The 21,959-nt window shown below is 46.8% G+C and overlaps 1 protein-coding gene across 3 annotated transcripts in view; it reads left to right on the top strand.

The window, feature by feature from the left end:
• Positions 1–21,959, top strand: part of LOC122943964 (6-phosphofructo-2-kinase/fructose-2,6-bisphosphatase 4-like) — an 86,196-nt gene that overhangs the window by 25,761 nt on the left and 38,476 nt on the right. For 2 of the 3 annotated variants that reach the window (XM_044302128.1, XM_044302127.1), the window contains exons 1-5: positions 7,933–8,109; positions 10,211–10,327; positions 16,818–16,914; positions 18,439–18,505; positions 20,544–20,618. In XM_044302128.1, the coding sequence (XP_044158063.1) occupies positions 8,010–8,109; positions 10,211–10,327; positions 16,818–16,914; positions 18,439–18,505; positions 20,544–20,618 (456 nt within the window). In that variant the 5' untranslated portion in view covers positions 7,933–8,009. Of the gene's footprint in view, positions 1–7,932; positions 8,110–10,210; positions 10,328–16,817; positions 16,915–18,438; positions 18,506–20,543; positions 20,619–21,959 lie in introns of those variants that run through there. The other variant, XM_044302130.1, reaches the window with a different exon arrangement.

The raw sequence follows: 21,959 nt of genomic DNA, 5'->3' as shown, positions 1-21,959 counted from the left end.
CGTCCTCATTCCTCTTGTTGTAATTATTGACTTGTCTGTTGCTATGTTATTTATGACTTTTTGTACATGAACCCCTGAACTGTAAGGCGCTGCGGAATATGTTGGCGCTCTATAAATAAAGATTATTAATAATAAAGGAGGTCATAAATGGCAATTTCCAACCTGTTGCTCTCACTGTTGCAAAACTACAACTCCCATCATAGCTTGATAGCCACAGGCTGTGAGGACATGATGGAAGTTGTAGTTTTGCAACAGGTTAGGGAACATTGATTTAATACGGGCAGCAGATTTCAACATGCTTTGTTCTTAGCTCTTTGTTTCGGCTTACTTCCTCCGACAGTGAAATGCGTGCTCAGCCAATCCAGGCTCATGCACACAGCTGTGTTTTGAGTCCACATCCTATCCGCATTTTTTGGCGGGTCGGATGCGGACCCATTCACTTAATTTCACTCGTCTGCTCTCCGCATCTGTATTTTTGTTAAAAATTTAGCATGTGCTATTCTTTTCCGTTTTACGGACAAGGATAAGACAGTTCCATAGAGGCCAGGACATATAGTTCCGCAAAATGCAGAACACACCTGGACGGTATCAGTGTTTTGCAGAGCGCAAATACGGCAACGGCCGTGTGAATGAGCCCTAAGGCTGAGTTCACACGAGCGTGACGGATTAGGTCCGGATGCGTTCAGGGTGCGTTCAGTTAAACTCGCACCATTTTGCAAGCAAGTTCAGTCAGTTTTGGCTGCAATTGCGTTTAGTTGTTCAGTTTTTTCCGCGCGGGTGCAATGCGTTTTGATGCTTTTTTCACGCGCGTGATAAAAAACTGAAGGTTTACAAACAACATCTCCTAGCAACCATCAGTGAAAAACGCATTGCATCCGCACTTGCTTGCGGATGCAATGCGTTTTTCACGCAGCCCCATTCACTTCTATGGAGCCAGGGCTGTGTGAAAAACGCAGAATATAGAACATGCTGCGATTTTAAAGCATTGCAGAAGTGATGCATGAAAAAAAATGCTCATGTGCACAGCCCCATTGAAATGAATGGGTCAGGATTCAGTGCAGGTGCAATGCGTTCACCTACTGCATTGCACCCGTGCGGAAATCTCGCCCGTGTGAACTCAGCCTTAGTATGAGGGAGCTGGAGGCGACAGTAGTCAACTTATGTATGGCGGGCGTAATATGCTTCACTAGACACGTCTAGTCTTTGCCAGCACTTCATGGCGATCACTTACTGCACCAACTTGAGTTATCCACTAGATGGTGCAAGAGGACCAGGTAAACATGAGGGACTACAGTACTATCCTATAGTGCAGTGAAGAATGGCCTACTAGAGGGGTGTTCCTCTCGAAGATGTGAGCCAATATACACAGTCTCCTCAAGTGGCCTTTTGATGAGGTTTTACTGTAATTACATTGTCACAGGCACATATACAAATGTCAGCAGTAAATTAATTGCACCATTATTGCGTAAACGTACGGTAACCTTTTCCACTGCAAATTGAGATCAGGTGGAACGATGGCATTTTCCCCTTTGATTTCATCTATTCATTGTATAAGAAGAAGAAAAATGTAAAAAAATGCCGCAAATTATATTGGGGGAGGGGTGAAATCATGCAGTGTCTGTCAGCAGGAGGTTTCTTCTCTGAAGGTTTATATGCAAGGCAGGACACTCAAAGGGTGGAGATTCATGTGGTGTCTATGGAAGTATTTTTAAAGAGGTTGTCCCACAAAAAATATTCTACATTTTTCAAACCAGCACCTGGATCTGAATACTCTTGTAATTGCATGCGATTAAAAATTTAGTATAGTGACTGAGCTATTCGATAACATGTATCTGTATAGCGCCACCTGCTGTTTGTTCTTTTTCTAAATTCTCAGTCTAGCTCACTGAAGTTGGCCTACATCCTCAGTTCTATCCTTTAACTGCCACCTGGGATCCAGAGCTCGCTTCGCTTATCACTACTGAGCAGCAATACCACCCACATCCCATAGACAGGGGTGGTACTGTTTTTGGCAGACAGCAGCAATGCTTTTCCTGACACAAGCTCCCTGTGCACAGGAGAACATTCATGCCTCTTTAGTTCCGTATACAAAGGGGGATAAATGGCTGCCAAATATCCAGGGTGCCGCTTATCTGCCTGCGGATACAGGATCATAAATGTCTAGATCTAGTCTGACCCTGACAAAATCAGCGGGATCCAACCCCAAAAGCTTCACTAATAACAAATATACTGTACAGTAATCTAAACAGTGGTCTGATCCTATCCGCTTTAGGGTCCATTCACATGTCCGTGAATGTGTCCGCATCCGTTCCACAATTCTGCAGTACGGGTGCGGACCCATTCATTCTCTATAGGACAGGAATGGATGCGGACAGTACACCGTGTGCTATCCACATTTCCGGCGCGCGCTTCCGGTCCGCAGCTCCGGTAAAAAAATAGAACATGTCCTATTCTTGTCTGCAATTGCGGACAAGAAAAGGCAGTTCTATGGGGGTGCCGGCCGGGTGTATTGTGGATCCGCAAAACACTACAGACGTGTGAATGGACCCTATAATGGGGTTGTCCGACTCCTTGCAACAAGTATTTAAAAACAAGGCACTTTTTTTTTTTTTTTTATGTATTTTGTATTATAAAAGTCTGAACACTTTTAATTTACTTTAAATGGGAACTCTACATATACTGGGAGTATACAGGCTTCATCGAAGTCTATAGGCCCATCTTTATTTTATCCTCAACAGTGAGGAGAGTGTGATATATGTGAGTGCTTCTCTCCCCTCGTTCTAGGGATTGTGGGGGTCTCAGCACTCAGACCCACACTCATCAACTGTTGATAGTGGAGCTGATGGCACTGGGGTGGGATAGTGGAGCTGATGGCACTGGGGTGGGATAGTGGAGCTGATGGCACTGGGGTGGGATAGTGGAGCTGATGGCACTGGGGTGGGATAGTGGAGCTGATGGCACAGGGGGTCTGACTTTTTTTTTTTTTTTTTTTAAGGGAAAACTGTCTATTAAATCATAAAAAATAATCGCTAGAATACTCTATTTCTAAAATAATCCTAGAATGGACCCTTACGGACAAGGATAGTACTGTTCTATTAGGGGCCAGTTTCCACAAAACACGGAATGCACATAGATGTTATCCGTATTTTTTTTTTGCGGATCGGATACCACAAAATACATACGGTCGTGTGCATGAGCCCTTACTGGAAGTTATAAAAGTAGCCATATTGGTGACACTTGGCATTTCCAAAAACACTTGGAGCATAGGCCTAACACCACAATTTTAGGGCTTGTGCACACAGCCGTAAGTGTTTTTTGCGGTCTGCAAATCACGGATTCCGCCCATTTTATTTTTGTCTCCTGCAGAAATTTGCTATCCTTGTCCACAAGACAGACAAAAATAAGACCTTATTCTATTTTTTTGTGGAACGACCATGCGGGCCCGTTGAGGTGGATGGGTATGCATACGGGCTGCAAAAAAAACTAGACACGGGGAGAAAAATGCATTTGAGAGACATTGGTCACTGCACCTTACACATTTACAGTAATTGAGAGAAAACGGGCCCAAATTATACCTGAAACGAGATGCAACACATTTATTGAGACATGCGCTACATGAATCACTCCAGCGGGCTTTTTAGGAAGAATGACATGTGAAACCGCAGCCTTTATTAAATGAACTATGGCGTTTCAAAGCCTGTTCTAAACCTATAGCCGTGCCTTCCAACAGGTGGCGCTAGAGGCACAGCTTTATTAGTTTTTTGTAAGATCTCTAGTTTGTGTATCTTTCAGGCCCCTTGCAGACGAGTGTGAGCGGCTTAGGTCTGGATGCGATGTGGATGCATTCAGTGAAAAATGCGCAATTGCGCAAGCAAGTCAATTTTAGCTTTGTTTGTGATCGCGTTTATTTTTTTCTGCGCAATGCGATTTTTAATGTGTTTTTTCACGCGCGTGATAAAAAACTGAATGTTTACAAACAACATCTCTTAGCAATCATCCGTGAAAAACTTATCGCATCCGCACTTGCGATTTTCATGCAGCCCCATTCACTTCTATGGGGCCAGCTTTGCACGAAAATTGAAGAATATAGAACATGCTGTGATTCTCACACAACGCACAAGTGATGCGTGAAAAACAACGCTCATGTACACAGACCCATTGAAATGAAAAAATTCAGTGCGGGCTCAATGCGTTCGCATCACGCATTGCACCTGCGCGGAATACTCGCTCGTGTGAAGGGGGCCTTACTCAGAAGAGCACAGTTTGGGCTAATACTGGCCATACACATGAGATGAAAGTTGGCTGGAGTGGCTGATTTGAGCCGACTGCTGCTTGAAGACTAGCTTGAATGTTCGCGATGCTGGAAATTTTGTCTGTCGGCCAAAACTGCATGTTTATGACCCGATCAGCCGAATTCAGAACCCCATTTGCCATTCTGCTGAAGGATTAGTCTGGCATGTTGCTGGCGGGATCATTCATACAAACGATCCCACGGACAACTGATTCGCCACAATGTCTCAAATGTATGGCCGCCATAAGCTTTCTTATCACACAGTCTACCTGTTGCCCCCAGTGTTTGGCCAGATACTTCCACATGTTTTTTCAAACCTTTTTTTCTTCGTGTGCCATTAAAGCAGATCTGCCACCTGAATATGCAGGACCTGTCTCCACGAAATGTAGTACAAATCTGCGGGCAGCATGTTATAGAGCAGGAGGAGCAGAGCAGATTGATGTATAGTTTTCTGGGAAGAGATACAGTAAAGCTTGTTATTTATATCTCTGCTATTACTGATCTTGCGACAACCCATTCAGCTATCAGTGATTGATGGCATCCTCTGTGTAAGGCCTCTTGCATACGGCCGTTGTGTGCCCCTGTGCACTCCGCACTCCTATTCAGTTGAACAGGTCCGCAATGACGGAGATGCGGAACGGAAGCACGGATCAGAACCCCACAGAACGGATGCACAACATTCGTGTGCAAGAGGCCTAAGTGTGTATACATAGATAGCGGTCAGTTACTGATAGTTGTACACGGGGGAGGTGTTATCAGTGATAGAATTCTCTGTGTAAGTGTGTATACATAGCTGTACACTGAGAGGTGTTATCAGTGATTGATAGTATTCTCTGTGTAAGTGTGTATACAGATAGCTGTCATTCACTCATAGCTGTACACAGGGGAAGTGTTATCAGTGATTTATAGCATTCTCTGTGTAAGTGTGTATACATAGCTGTACACTGAGAGGTGTTATCAGTGATTGATAGTATTCTCTGTGTAAGTGTGCTGGACCTGCCACTCCATTCATTACAGGAGGCCCTGCAGGGTATAGGGACCCCTGCTCTCGTGATCAGTGAGGGTCCCAGCAATGGAGCTCCCACTGATCTACTAGTTATGCTCTCTCCTGTGGCTAAAGGATACCTTGCTGCAACCAGAATACTGTTTTATACTTGATGACTTATCCTCACTATAGGTCATCAATAGTGTTGAGCGAACTTGTGTTTTAAGTTCGGCGTCTAAAGTTCGGGTTATCAAAGTATCCCGTTATGGATTCCGCTGCCACGGACCATAACTGAATTTAGAATCCACAACGGGATTCTTCAATAACCTGAACTCGAACTTTAGACGCCAAACTTAAAACACAACTTCGCTCAACACTAGTCATCAATATCTGATCGGTGGGGGGCCGATTCCCCACACCCCCACTGTTCAGCTGTTTGAAGAGGTTGTAATGCTATGGAGAGTTCTGTGGCCTCTTCTTGGATCAGTGATGTCATATTTATCCGTCACTTGGCCTAGGTGCAGCTCAGCCCTTTTCAAGTCAATGGGGCTGAGCGTGATGCCAAGCAAAGCCATTATACTATGTGTGCTTGGTGAGCTGTGAGGAGGCCCTGGTGCTCAAAGGAGCTCTGCAACCTCTTCAAACAGCTGACCGGCGGGATTTCCAGTACTTGGATCCTCACCAATAAGATGCTGGTGGCCTTTCCTGAGGACACGTGCATAGTGATTTATCTTAGTCAGTTCCTATCTCATGGTGTCGTCTTAGGGTGCTGGCACACAGTGCAGTTCTGACATGCAGTTAGGATGCCGTTTTTTATTGTAACTAGCAAATTAATTAAATTGTTCCCACAATGCAGAACATCAGGGTTTAACGAGATGGCTAAACTGGAAACTGCACCCTCAATGCATGTCAGGACTGCACTGGGTGCCATCACCCTTAGGCCTTCGGCCTCATGCCCAGGAGCCTTAGCGCTCAGTGCCTGTTCTGCAGACCGCAAATTGCCATCTGCAATGCACAGGCACAACCTTGGGGCAGCCGCATGGGGTCCGCGATCCACATCGCAAAAAAGTAGTGCATGCACTACTTTTTTGTGGAATGAAAGCTCGGAATGGAAGCATTCTGTTCCGTTCCGCACTGCATCTCCGGATTTGCGGAGCCATTCAAGTGAATGGGTCCGCATGCCGAATGCACACGGCCGGTGTCCTGTATATTGCGGGCCACAATACGACCACGGCGGGGCAACGGCCGAGGGCATGAGCCCTTAGGGCCAATGCACACAGCGTATGTATTTTGCGGTCTGCAAAAAACCCAGATGACGCCTGTGCGCATTCCGTATTTTGCGGATCGGAAGAGCTGGCCCCTAATAGAACAGTCCTATCCTTATCCGTAATGCGGACAATAATAGGACATGTTCTATTGTTTTGCGGAACGGAAATACGGACATATGGAAACTGAAAGCACACAGAGTACCTTCCTTTTTTTTTTTTTTTTTTTTTTTTTTTTTTTTTTTGCAGACCCATTGAAATGAATGGTTCTGGATACGGTCTGCAAAAAAAAGAACGGACACGGAAAGAAAATACATTAGTGCGCATGAGCCCTTAGGCTAATTTCACATCTGCCATGTAAATTCCAGCAGGCTGTTCTGGCAGAGCTCTCCTGCCGCCCCGTTAAGTGTAATGGGATCCAGTGGAGATCTGTAAGCATTCGGGTAGACAATGCGGGGGATTGGTCGGACACACACCTGAACGCTGCGGTTTGTGTCCGGAGGATTCCCGTCATTGTCTGCTGGAACAGCCTGCTGGAATTCATACCGCAGGTGTAACTGTAGCCTTTCTGTACTCCTTATCATGTGAGCACAGTACAACAGACCCCCCATCAGATGGGAACTGACATTCATGTGTAGGGGCAAACTTAGAGGGCCTGGGAAAAAAATAAAAATAATTATGGTGGCCCCATATTGTAGGTGGGGGTCAGTTCGACAGAAGGCGGGACAACAGAAGTAGGCGGGGCCTGCGATACTGTAGTGCGGCACAAAATACCGTCCCAGCAGAACCAAATACCAGAGTGCAGCACTAAATACTGCCTCCTGTACCCCAGTATGAAACAGTATTATTGTCCTGAGGATGGCAGTACAGTTGAGTTCTGTAGGCCACCTGCGACTACTGGCCAGGTGCCTGATACTTCTGAGATCTCCAATATACACATACCTTCCGTGTGAACTCTTGTGCACTCCCATCACTAGAAATGGCAATTTTCCACAATAGTGACCAGGATAGGACATGTTCTAGATGGGGAAACCCAGATCCTCAAAAAATCTGGATGTGTGCATGACCCAATAGAAGTGAATGGGTCAGTGTGCCATCTGCAAAGAATGCAGCTGGGATATGGATAATTTTTTTTTTTTTTTTTCTTTCTTCCTTCCTCTGGATGGCATAATGGGGCTGGTGCAGGATCCCTAAAGATACTTAGTTTCCCCCCAGTTGCAGTTATTTCTGATGTGTCCTATGCAGACAGTTGTATTACACAGGTAGTCAGACGGTGCGCTTCTTTTAGGAGCAGTACGGCCGGTCACAGCGAGTGCTGCGCCGCTATAGGCGCCCCTGTGGTAACTGGCCCCTCCCCTGGGCGGAGCGTTCCGGCTCGGCCACTCTTCAGGCTTTGCGGGCGCCGTGTTGATGGTGTGATGTGTGCGGACACTGCGTGACTGAGCCGTGTGCGGTGTGCGCCCCAGTCATGGCGGACTCTCCGCGGGAGCTCACCCAGAACCCTCTGAAGAAGATCTGGGTCCCGTATAACGATGGCCACCCTGTGCAGCACAGCGCCCAGAGGAGAGGTAACAGCCATGTGTGCCCTGCGGGGACCGCAGTCATGTGATGTAATAGCTGGCACAGTGTCTGTATACCTGGGTACAAGGCACTACAGGGTTAATGTCTGTGTGCCCATGCAGAGAGCTGGCACAATAACCCGCCAGGTAAGTGCCCCCTGGTCTGCCTGTGTCCTCAGGATGCATTGGAGAAGAGCTGGGGGTTGTTGGCTGTGACTATAGTACCGCCATCTCTGCACCTGTAACCTGAGTGCCCGTATGAGCCCTGGTATTGATGAATGCTCCCCGTCTTTCTGCCTGGTGACGCAGGATTTTGGGAAGGGGAGGGTGGCGGTGGCGCACGCTGCAGCAGGACCGCTCTAGCACCAGCATTCTGCATGGCTGTGAACTTGGCCGGTGTGCCCATCAGCACCACGTCAGTCTTCTGTCAGCGGGCTCCTTGATTGCCCTGCGAGGGGCTGACTGGACCAGAGTCCCATCCCGTCCAGTGCTAAAGACAAGCCGGGGGTCTGGCACCCCCTGAGTGCTGCCAGTCTGTTCTGTCAGTGCCCGCATCGTGACCATTTCAGCCTCCTTATTAGCCGGTGCGGAGAATAGTCAGCGGGGTTCATGATCAATCTCCTTCTAGTAGGTGGAAGGACCCCAGTACATATGGGGGGGGGGGGGGGGACGACGACAGTGCCAGCAGGATGGTGCAGGTGCTTCAAGGGTCTTACCATCCTATACGCTTATGGAATAGCCCCACCATCCCACCTCTGGGAGCCTCACCTATTAGTAAAATGGGGTGCTTGACCCTTGTTTGTAGATCCTCTGTGGGCCCCCCAACCCCCCCCCCCCCCATTAATTGTAGTAGCAGTTTGGTGAGTGACTATTAGTGAGGAGTGAATCAAACTCCAAAATGCGATTCACCGCAAAGCCTGGTAAAAAAAACTAATAAAAATCATACCTGCCTCATCCATTTACTCACGACCGGCCGCCGCCAGTCTTGATTGAAGATCCCACGTGAAATCCCATCGAGCAGTGGCTTATGATGTCACCACGGCGGTCGACGTCATTGCGGGCTGCTCGTGATTTTGCGCTAGATTTTCAATCAAGATAGCGGCAGCTAGCCCATCACGAGCAAGTATGATTTTTATTTTACAGTTTTATTACGGTCATCTATGAACCCGGCATCTGAGGTGTACAATGATTGGGGGGGGGGGGGGCGCACCATTGCCGTTCCCTGTCATTGAATCCCCTACTTTTAATTACTAAGTAATTTTATAAAATTCAGCGAAGCAGCCGAATATAATTTTTGAATACTTTGCTCCTATCTAGTGGCGACAGTATTTCTCTTGTAGACACCCGCCATCTATCTACTGGTTACAAGATACATTAGGAAACTATGTTGCAATGTGGATTTCTCCGCTGTTTATTTGCTTTTTACTCCGGGCCCTCTGTTTCCAGGATGTAGCTAGCGCTTCCCATATATACTGCCGGCTTCCTCCCGCCACGTGACTGCTTTTCCTGCAGGCCTGTCAGATACGCTGACGGGGTTAAATGACCTGTGTGTCCGCTGGATTACTACCGCTGTCCTGTAGTCTGCTAACAGCTCTGAGGGTCAATGTTCCGGGTTTATAATCCCCCCCCCCCATAACTGAGATGTGACCATGAAGAACAGACCGCCGGTACCGGACATCTGCTGTTTGGGGACACTGGTATTTTTTACCATTTCCAGGCAGTGGGTGGTCGGTGGGTTAGACTAGAATATCTCCGAACCATGTAACGTCTGTGGCTTCAGAGGGTCACTGAATTGTTTGATATGACATAGCGATTTAGTTTTGGCGGGGGTGAGAGTGCTGAGACCCTCAGTGATCACTAGGTTGTAGCGGGAGAAGAGCTTGCCCCCTCGCTGCAGGAGACGGGATCATCCTCTGCAGTGAGGAGAGAGTAGGATATGTAAGCACTTCTCTCTCCTCGTTCTAGTGATCGGGGGGTCTCTGTACTCAAAATACACTTTTCATTTGTCTCTCTGACAGAAAAAGCTTTTTGAAAACTCAATGCCCCTTTAAATGACCGTCCTTTTCCCCGTAGGATGTGGTTTTGACCAGCTCTGCTTGTCTCTTTGCAGTATGTATGACCAACTGCCCCACTCTCATTGTGATGGTGGGTCTCCCAGCCCGAGGCAAGACTTACATCTCCAAGAAATTGACTCGCTATCTGAACTGGATTGGGGTTCCAACCAAAGGTAATAAATATTTCCCAGTGTGAGCACGCAATGCTTTTACGCCGGCAGTAACTACTAGTGGAGGTCACTAAACCTGAAGTGCCTGCAAATAAACTATGAGGACAATCCGGTCTGGCCACCAGCCCCAGGTCCCTGCTCCATCAGAAGAAGCTGGAGGTTGCTGTCATGGTGCAGGTGGACAGTGCTGAATACAATGAGCGGCCGGGATGGTTCCTTGCTATAGGTAGTTCTCTCTTTTTTTTTTTTTTTTTGCTTGCACTGTCTTTTATATTTGGCTCCTTACCCTGAGACTTAAAGGGAACCTGTCACTGGGATTTTGTGTATAGAGCTGAGGACATGGGTTGCTAGATGGCCGCTAGCACATCCTCAATACCCAGTCTCCATAGCTCTGTGTGCTGTATCAAATCTGTTTTTTTAAGGGCTCTTTTACACCTGCGTTGTCTTCCGGCATAGAGTTCCGTCGTCGGGGCTCTATGCCGGAAGAATCCTGATCAGTTTTATCCTAATGCATTCTGAATGGAGTGAAATCCGTTCAGGATGCATCAGGATGTCTTCAGTTCAGGACCGGAACGTTTTTTGGCTGGAGAAAATACCGCAGCATGCTGCGCTTCTTGCTCCGGCCAAAAATCCTGAATACTTGCCGCAAGGCCGGATCCGGAATTAATGCCCATTGAAAGGCATTGATCCGTATCCGGCCTTAAGCTAAACGTCGTTTCGGCGCATTGCCGGATCCGAGGTTTAGCTTTTTTAGAGTGGTTACCATGGCTGCCGGGACGCTAAAGTCCTGGCAGCCATGGTAAAGTGTAGCGGGGAGCAGCATACTTGCCGTCCGTGCGGCTCCCGGGGCGCTCCAGAGTGATGTCAGGGCGCCCCAAGCGCATGGATCACGTGATCGCATGGCACATGCTTCCATGCGCATGGGGCGCTCTGACGTCACTCTGGAGCGCCCCGGGAGCCGCACGGACGGTAAGTATACTGCTCCCCCGCTCCCGGCTCCTACTATGGCAACCAGGACTTTAATAGCGTCCTGGGTGCCATAGTAACACTGAAAGCATTTTGAAGACAGATCCGTCTTCAAATGCTTTCAGTACACTTGCGTTTTTTCCGGATCCGGCGTGTAATTCCGGCAAGTGGAGTACACGCCGGATCCGGACAACGCAAGTGTGAAAGAGGCCTTACACAATAAAAGCACACAGAGCTATGGGGACTGGGTATTGCGGATGTGCTAGCATCCATCTAGCAACCCATGTCCTCAGCTCTATACCCAAAATCCAGGTGACGGGGTCCCTTTAAACATCACAACTGATTTTTCACAGTATTAGATGAGACCTGTGACTATGGGTAATGCCCATGGTCATATTAGTAACAGACCCTGCATTGCTACGTTACTTTACAGTTTTTTCACTTTTACTGAGGTTGGATACATGCACATTAACTTGTGCTAATTGTTGATCGCCTTAGCGTTTGTGCAGTGACTTCTGCCACCAGGAGACTATGCTCCCCTATAGAGAGCAGCTGTACAGTGCCCGTCTAATGCTATTACTAGACGGCCATAATGCTCTGTCCTACTTAGGCCCCATGCACACAAACGTATTTTCATTCCGTGCCTGTTCCGTATACGGAACAATTCATTTCAATGGGTCTGCAAAAAAAAATGGAAGGTACTCCATGTGCATTCCGTTTCCTGTGTGTCCGTATATCCATTCCGCAAAAAAAAGAACATGTCCTATTGTCCGCATTACGGTTCTATTAGGGGCCAGCTGTTCCGTTCCGCAAAATACGGAATACACACTGACATCCGTTTTTTGCGGACCGCAAAATACATACGATCGTGTGCATGAGGCCTTACCTCTAGAGAAGTCACTTTATATGTCCACCATGTGGTGTTGTCTGCACACCAGGTTCATGGTTTTCATTGTGGACCATCCTGGAAGGTTGTATTCTCCTGGATGATTTTTATTTTTCTGCTTTTTCTAGAAATTTATAATGAAGCAAAGACGGCGATAACTACTGTATGCTCGCGACAATGGTGCATGTGGCTTGGCGCACCAAAGTGTCATTTATGTATTTTTTCACCCTCCTCATTGAAAGGGTTTTCCTATGCATAGGTCAACAGTATCTGTGTGGGGGTCTGACACCCGGGACCCCCTCCCCCCAATCAGCTGTTTTGAGAAGGCACTGTCGCTTCTGTGAGTACCGCCTTCTCCTACTCGCCAAGCACAGTGCCGTATATTGTATAGTGGCCATGCTAGGTATTGCAGCTTAGCCCAGTTTGCTTCTGTGGGGCTGAGCTGCACCTAGGCCTTGTTACCAATGAATGTGTCGCCACTACCCTAGGAAAAGCTGGAGAATGTCGCAGCACTACTGAGAGTGCCGGTGCCTTCTCAATCAGTTGATCGGCGGAAGTCCCAGGTGTCGGACTCCCATCCATCAGACCTATCCAGAGGTTAGGTCATCATGGTTAGGCCTCATGCACACTACCGTGTTGTGGTGTGTGTGTGTGTGTGTGTGTGTGTTGTTTTTTTTTTTCTGCAATTTGCGGAACGGAACAGGCAGCCCATTGTAGAAATCCCTTCTCTTGTCCGCAAAACGAACAAGAATAGGACATGTTATATTTTATTTGCGGGGCCACGGAACGGAGCAACGGATGTGGACAGTACACGGAGTGCTGTCCGCATCTTTTGTTGCCCCATCGAAGTGAATGGGTCCGCACCTGAGCTGCAAAAACTGTCTCAGATGCGGACCACAACAACGGTCGTGTGCATGAGGCCAAAGCACAGTGCCAAGACGGAAAACCCCTTTAAGGTAGTCCACATCCGATACAAAGGAGGGATGCACTACTACTTCTCGAACGGCTGATTGGCGGTCCCGGGTGTTGGACCCCCCACTGATCTGATACTGGTTACTTATCCTGAGGATAGGTCTTCAGTATTAAAATCTCAGAGAATCCCTTTAACATCTCCACAGCAATTTTTTTTACCTAAAAGTGTCCTCAGGATAGGTCATCAATATCTGATTGGCGGAGACCTGGCACCACTGCTGATCAGCTGTTTGAAGAGGAGGTGGTGCTCCATGCGAGCATCGCTTCCTGGTCATTACACTACGCTTCATCTCCTGTGGTTCGGTGGTGTAGTGTAATTACAAGTACTTTCTCCATTTAAGTAAATGGAGCGAGTACTTGTCATTACACGCACTTCTGAGACGAGACAGCTGATGGGCAGGGATCCCGGGTGTCAGCCCTCCACTGATCAGATATTAATGACCTATCTTTCTCTGCAAACTAATGATTGGCGGTAGGGGTGCACCGAAATTCCGGCAGCCGAAAATATCGGCCGAAAATGCACCTAATCCATTTCGGCTGATATTTGTACATATCGGCAGAAAATAGCGGGGAGGGACTGGGAGGAGGAGCTGGGGGCCGGTGCGTTCACTGTGCTCCGGCCCCCAGCTCCAGTAGTTATAAAATGTGTACAATTAATAAGGATTCTATTCATGAGGCCCCCTCTGCAGTAGAACATTCAATACAGCCACATCCTACTCACAGGGCTGTTATCTTAATGCTGGCCGGCCGGGCAGACGAGCGGCAGCGTCACAACTGACGTCATGTGCCCGGCCTACTTTCTGAATGAAGGAGGCGGTGCAGGCATGTGACGTCAGTCGTGACGCTGCCACTCGTCTGCCCGGCCGGCCAGCATTAAGATAACAGCCCTGTAAGTAGGATGTGGCTGTATTGAATGTTCTACTGCAGAGGGGGCCTCATGAATAGAATCCTTTGCAATATTAATTGCACACTTTTTATAACTACTGGAGCTGGAGGCCGGAGCACAGTGAACGCACCGGCCCCCAGCTCCTCCTCCCAGTCCCTCCCCGCTATTTTCTATTAATTGTACAATGGGGGGGGGGGGTCTGTGGATGGCACTGTTATGGGGTGGGTGGGGGTCTGTGGATGGCACTGTTATGGGGTGGGTGGGGGTCTGTGGATGGCACTGTTATGGGGTGGGTGGGGGTCTGTGGATGGCACTGTTATGGGGTGCGTGGGGGTCTGTGGATGGCACTGTTATGGGGTGGGTGTGGGTGGGGGTCTGTGGATGGCACTGTTATGGGGTGGGTGTGGGTGGGGGTGGGGGTCTGTGGATGGCACTGTTATGGGGTGGGTGGGGGTGGGGGTCTGTGGATGGCACTGTTATGGGGTGGGTGGGGGTCTGTGGATGGCCCTGTTATGGGGTGGGTGGGGGTCTGTGGATGGCCCTGTTATGGGGTGGGTGGGGGTCTTTTAAAACTATTTGGGCAAAAAGGCAGTTTCGGTCAAGGGGTATCCTGAAGTTTCGGTTTCGGACCAGAATTTTCATTTCGGTGCACCCCTAATTGGCGGGGGTTCCAGGAGTCAGATCCCTGCCGATTTTGATATTGATGGCCTTTCCTGAGGATAAGCCATCAATATCAAAATCTCGACCAACGCCTTTAAATGGCTGTTGGTTCATTCGGCCGACCACTAAATCTTCTGACCCCTCTGTACACATGCAGGCTCAGGTGTCTGAATGGGGAGAGGGACGACATCCTCTGGCAGACACGCCTAGCAGTGAATTTACGATGGGAACAGCAGTTAAAATCCGACACGACCCTTGTTTCCCCCACATCTGCCATTTGCCCCCACAAGCTGACACTTACCCAATGCATGTACCCAGCTTTATGGGCATCAGAAAAAAACTTGAGTTTGTTATATTTGACAGTTGGAGCAGACACTGGTTACAGTGAATATTCCCACTTTATGCTGCATAGGACCATGGCTGTACTCCTTAGAACTAGGACATTGTGTGTCCTATGATTCCAGAACTGGAGATCACTTTTAGGACCGTTCAGTGGGTGTTTTGCATGTGTTTTTATTTGGGGGCATCTAGCAGGACCATTTTCATATACAGTGAGAAATAGAAGTATTTGAACACCCTGCAATTTTGCAAGTTCTCCCACTTAGAAATCGTGGAGGGGTCTGAAATTCACGTTGTAGGTGCATTCCCATTCTAAGGGACAGAATTAAATAAAAATTCAGGAAATCGCATTGTATGATTTTTTTTTATTTATTTTTAATTTTAAAGAATTGTCTTTCACTGCTGAACATAAGTATTTGAACACCTGAGAAACTGCAAGAATTCTGGCTCTCAAAGACCTGTTACTGTAACTTTTAAAAAGTCCACCTCTACTCCACTCATTAATCTAACTTAGTAGCACCTGTCTGAGCTCTTTAAAGACCCCTGTCCACCCCACAGTCAGTCAGACGCCAACTACTACCATGGGCAAGACCAAAGAGCTGTCCAAAGACACCAGAGACAAAATGGTGGACCTCCACAAGGCTGGAAAGGGCTACGGGGCGATTGCCAAGCAGCTTGGTCAAAGTAGATCAACTGTTTGGAGCAATTGTTAGAAAATGGAAGAGGCTAAAGACGACTGTCAGTCTCCCTCAGACTGGGGCTCCATGCAAGATCTCATCTCGTGGGGTATCACTGATTATAAGAAAGATGAGGAATCAGCCCAGAACTACAAGGGAGGAGCTGGTCAATGACCTGAAGAGAGCTGGGACCACAGTTTCAAAGGTCACTGACTGTAGAACACTAAACCGCTGTGGTTTCAAATCATGTATTGCACAGAAGGTTCCCCTGCTCAAGTCGTCACATGTCCAGGCCCATCTGAAGTTTGCCAGTGACCATCTGGATGATCCAGAGGAGGCATGGGAGACAGTCATGTGGTCAGATGAGACCAAAGTAGAACTTTTTGGTCTAAACTTCACTCTTCGCGTTTGGAGAAACAGGATGAGTTGCATCCCAAGAACACCATCCCTACTCTGAAGCATGGGGGTGCTAATATATCATGCTTTGGGGGTGCTTTTCTGCGAAGGGGACAGGATGACTGCACTGTATTAAGGAGAGAATGAATGGGGCCATTTATTGGGAGATTTGGAGCAACAACCTCCTTCCCTCAGTCAGAGCATTGAAGATGGGTCGTGGCTTGGTCTTCCAACATGACAACGACCCAAAGCACACAGTCGGGATAACCAAGGAGTGGCTCCTTAAGAAGCATATCAAGGTTATGGGGTGGCCTAGCCAGTCTCCAGACCTAAAACCAATAGCACATCTTTGGAGGGAGCTGAAACTCCGTGTTGCTCAGCGACAGCCCCGAAACCTGACCAGTCTAGAGGAGATCTGTGTGGAGGAGTGGGCCAAAATCCCTGTGTGCGCAAACTTGGTCAAGAACTACAGGAAACGTCGTCTGACCTCTGTAATTGCAAACAAAGGCTTCTGTACCAAATATTAACACTGATTTTCTCAGGTGTTCAAATACTTATGTTCAGCAGTGCAAGACAAAGACATTCTTTTAAAAATCATACAATGTGATTTCCTGATGCAAAATTGCAGGGTGTTCAAATACTTCTGTTCCTCGCTGTATGCAGTGTGTGATGTTTGATAGTCACCCCCCCCCCCCCCTTTCTTTCTTGCAGAATTTAATGTCGGGCAGTACCGCAGGGATCTTGTCAAGTCTTTCAGGTCCTTTGAGTTCTTCCTACCAGATAATGAAGAAGGCCAGAAAATACGAAAGTAAGTGTATCGTTCCTTTATAAGCCATAACATTTTTCCAACATAATCCAGGGGAATATATTTAAATTGTAATCATCTATATAGTCAGACTTTTGACGTTTGAGAACTTTATACAGCAGCGAAAGCTGAAATGAATGGGAAACAACATCCTGGATATAGTGTTCTTAAAGGGGTGGTTCATTTAGGGGTGCACAACCTGCCTGCAATGTTAATAATAAGGGGCTGTAGGGGTACACTTACAAAAAAGGTGTCAGGTGCTTTAAAGAGTCTTAGCTGTGAGTGAGAGCTACTAAGGAGACTGTCTTCAGCGTGTAACAAGTCAGATAGGTAGGGTGGTGGGCAGTGAGAGATGTGGCAGCCTCTGTATGTTACACACAGACGTGCATAGCCCTAGTGTGCTCTCTGCAAAGAATATGGATAGCACACAGATGGGAATTATGGTAGTGTGCCCAACACACGGCATCTCCTAGCAGCCATTAGTGAAAAATGGACTGTCTTTCAGTTGTGTTTTTCACACATAACTTTCCCAATCAAGTCAATGGGTCAGTGAAAACATTTTTTTTTTTTTTTTTTTTTTTTTTTTTTTTATTAACGCAGAGCAACTGAGAAAAATAAATCGCCCTGTGCATAAACCCATTGACTGTAATGGGTCAGCTTTCAGTCCGGGTACTTGCAGGTTTTAAACATGAATGAAGATCACGTGTGTGCATGATCTGACCCCCACCTAAATACTAGCGTGGAAAGGATTGTAATACAGAATTCGAATTTACAACTATTAGTTCTGATCCAGTACAGAGATCGCGTTTCTAGAGTATTGGAAGGTAAAATGAGAAGCCTCTAATATAGATGCATGAAAATAATTGACTCCGTATGGTAGATTTCACAGCAAGGGCCAGTTCACGCACAGTTTTTTGGTGCTGATTTTAGAGAGTTTCTGCCTCATAACAGCCTCCCATCCATTGCAGTGGGAAACTGCACTTGATTTTTATTTTTTTTTTCACTTAGGCCGTGCTGCTTCTTTTTTCTATCTTGGGGCAGAATCTGTGCTGAATCTTCCATTGAAATGAATGGGAAGCATTAAAAAGCAGCTCCGTACGTGTCCACACGTTTTTGGCATAAATCCAAACCTGAAGCTGGACATGCAGTATTGCTTTGACGTAAACACCCATTGGTTAAAGAAAAAAGCTAAAAAAAAAACACATATGGATTCATTGATTAATTTTGTAGGTGGATATTTAAAATCCGTTGTGTGAACATGCTCTAAAAGCTACAAATCTACACATCCAAGGCCCATATTGAAGAAATAGGAAACATTGCTGGACCTTGAGTTGGAGAATTCCAGAAATGTGTCCTTCAGGAGCCTTCAAGCCCCCTGCGCTGTGACCCAGATTACAGACAAAGCTGCTTCTGTCTTACTTGGCCTTAGTCTAACCCAGTCTATCGAAAGCCCCCTCACTACTAAATATGTATAAGACTGTTTGTCCGTGGTATCTAGACATAGAATTTTCTATAATCTTTTTCCAGACAATGTGCCTTACTGGCTTTAAATGATGTCAAGAAATATCTGGCAGAGGAAGGTGGACATGTAGCAGTAAGTATTGTATATGTACAGCATTGCGATAACGCACCCCCCATACTTTTACTGGAGAAAAAAAAAAATCCAACTAGTAAGACTCTCTACAGACTCTTAGGGTACTTTCGCCAGAACTGCCTGCCGGATCCGGCAATCCGGACACAAACTGATGGCATTTGTCAGACGGATCCGCATTGAAATACTGGATCCGTCTCTCCGATGTCAACTGGAAAAACGGACCGGTATAAATGTGTATATTTTTATTTATTTTTTTGCATTTTTAAAGGTCTGCGCATGCCAGATCCTATTTGCCGGAACACTTAATGCCTGATCCGGCACTAATACACTTCAATGTAAATTAATGCAGGATTCGGCAAATGATCAGTATTTTTGGCCGGAGAGAAAACTGCAGCATGCTGCGGTATTTTCTCCATCCAAAAAAACTTAAGAGGGACTGAACTGACGCATCCTGAACGGAATGCTCTCCATTCAGAATGCATCAGGATAAAACTGATAATTTTTTCCGGTATTGAGCCCCTGTGACAGAACTCAATACCGGAAAACAAAAGGTATAGTGTGAAAGTGCCCTTATTTACTTGATTAAGGTCAGATTGTCCGTGTTGTGCATTTAGGGGAGACTTGTGTCCCTTGTGCCAGAAAAGTGGCTTTAAAAAGTCCCAAGCAGTGTGTCTGACTTTTTGAATGCAACTGTTCAGGAAGAAAAAAAAGTTGCAAGTGCTTTCACCGCCATATCTTAAATTAAGCACATGCTCCGGGAGCGCGGGGATATGAAGACCAGCACAGAAAGCACTGGTCTTGAAAAACCTCTTCCTTGAGGGGATTATCCAACCCCAATAATGCCCAGGCACTTCATATAAGTTATACTTATCCTGCTCCCCGTCATTCGCGTCGCTCCTGCTTCCCGCATGGCTGTCGTTGCATTGCAGGTGACGCTAGGGAGGCTCATCCCCATTGCGGCTTGCTATTGGCCGTGGAGGCCCTAATGAGGCTTCCGACACAGATGTGAATGCAGGCTCAAAGGAAATTTCTCGCATCAGTGAAGGTATGCCATCATTTAAAGCTGTTCTATGGGCTACAGATATTAGTGGCCTTTCCTCCAGATAGGTCATCATTACCAGATCGATGGGGTTCAGACACTGGCATCCCCACTGATCATCTATTTCACGCCGTCGTGGCACCGGAAATTCTACATTGTATATAGCGGCAAGCAGAAGACTTGATACACAATGTATTGGCCGTGCTGCACCTCAAATAAATGAGCGCTGAGGTTCAATACATTGATGCTGGAAACTACAGTTTATGTAGCCTTCTGCTTCCACGCCATACACTGCTAGCTATGGGCTCCGGCGGAGCTTAAAATAGCTGGTCAATGGAAGTGCTGGGTGTCAGACCCTATCGATCTGATATTAATGATCTTGAGATTATTTCATCAAGATCTGTTGCGCATGAGAACCCATTAATCAGCGGGAGTCTGCCTACAGAAATCGCAATGCTAGTTAAGTGTATTCACTCCTTCAGTCTATGGCCGCATAAGGCGGATGGATCTTCCTGTGCAGAATATGCTGGGATTCTGCAGTATAATTTCCACTGCGGATTTGCCTTGGATTTTACCCAGTATCCAGTCCCCATAGCTCTGTGTGCTTTTATTGTGTAAAAAAAAAAAAAAGAATTGATATATGCAAACTAACCTGAGATGAGTCCTGTATGTGAGATGAGTCAGGGACAGGACTTATCTCAGGTTAATTTGCATATGTATCAAATCGTCCCCCCCCACAATAAAAGCACACAGAGCTATGGGGACTGGGTATTGCGGATGTGCTAGCGGCCATCTAGCAACCCATGTCTTCGGCGCTATACACAAAATCCCGGTGACAGGTTCCATTTAACATAAATATGTGCACTTTATACTCCTATACAGAGTGTATGTAGGTGGCAAATGACAATGATCCAGTTGGCATTTCTCTGAACTTGAGTTAATTACACTGTAAAATCCATGATAATAGCGGTAATTTTCCTTGCCATTTTTCCGCTGCAGGTTTTTGATGCGACAAACACAACCCGCGAGCGACGGGAGACCATCCTTAAGTTTGCTGATCAGCATGGCTTCAAAGTAAGAGCTTTCACTAACAATGTGGCGCACAGCAGCAAAAAAGCACAGTCTCCTATATAATATAAGTGACGTTTTGTTGGCATAAGTCTTGCTCCTTCAGCATTTTGTACAATCCTTCCAGCTACAATCTTTAGTCTTATTATCTTCTAGGGCTTTTACATAACTCATATTAGTGGAGCAGCTGATGGCCTTTAAAATAGCCCGGTCTCCTTAATGGAGAAGATGTAGGATCATGAGAATGGAGGTCTCCTGATCTCTGCTTGAATGAAGCAACAGTGGCGTATTTTCTGAAGGCTGTCCTATGCTATCTCCAGCAGTCCCACAGAGTTGAATGGAGAGGCAGCGAACTTTTGATTGCCGCTCCATTTATAACTGGGTTCATAGGAACCCCATTCTTGTGATTATTAGGAGGCCCCAATGGTCAGACCCACCGACCAACCAGTTACTCCCTATCCTGTTAATTGGGAAAAACCCTCACTATGGTAGATGTAAGGGCCCTTTTACACAGGGTAATTTGAGCCCTGAAAGAGTGCTGATAAACAACGTGCAGGACCAGACGATCATATGATCGTTCATCCCCCATTAAGTTTGCATATTGTCAGCAGATATTTACACCGGGCCATGTGCTGCCGGCAAATGCCAATTTGTGGTGCCGCAAGAAAGAGGCGATCAGCCAACCAAATAGTGTTGTTCTTTGTTGGCAACGAGCGTTTTCATTCCTAAATGACGAATCGTGAAAAAGGGCCCTAAGGCGATATATCCAGGTCATGTATCCATATGTAAAGTAAAGGCTGCTAACAGGTGAACCAACATTTTAAGTATTAATGCACACGGCCGTTGCCTGGTCCTGCCCTTATTGCAGTCTGCAAACAGTGGGTCCGCAATTTGCAGGCACCGGCTGTGTGCACCCCGCACCCGGAAGGTCCAGTGGGGAATGGAGGCACGGAAGCACTACTTTTTTTGCAATGCGGACAAATCACGGACCCATTCAAGTTGAATCGGACCCATTCAAGTTGAATCGGTCTGGATCCGCCTGGATATTGCCCGTGCATTGGAGACCACAAATTGCGGTCCCCGATGCGTGGAACGGCCGATTAATGGCCTTGTGTATGAGGCCTTACCTAGTGACTACTAAGATTACATTTATCCTCAGTTCTGAGTGTCTTTAGATACATTTAACGAAATGATGTGCGGTTACCGAGCTCCGCACTTTCACTTTTGCCCTGCTTATTAGAATCTCTTTTTTTTTATTTATTTTTTGTAGCATATTTTCCGTATTTCACTGTTCCCTCACATAGAACTCAATGCACACAACTATTTGAGTGGACATGGCTTGTCCGC

Source organism: Bufo gargarizans, chromosome 7 (assembly GCF_014858855.1).
Source record: "Bufo gargarizans isolate SCDJY-AF-19 chromosome 7, ASM1485885v1, whole genome shotgun sequence".
NCBI lineage: Eukaryota > Metazoa > Chordata > Amphibia > Anura > Bufonidae > Bufo > Bufo gargarizans.
This window is presented reverse-complemented; position numbering and strand designations above follow the sequence as displayed.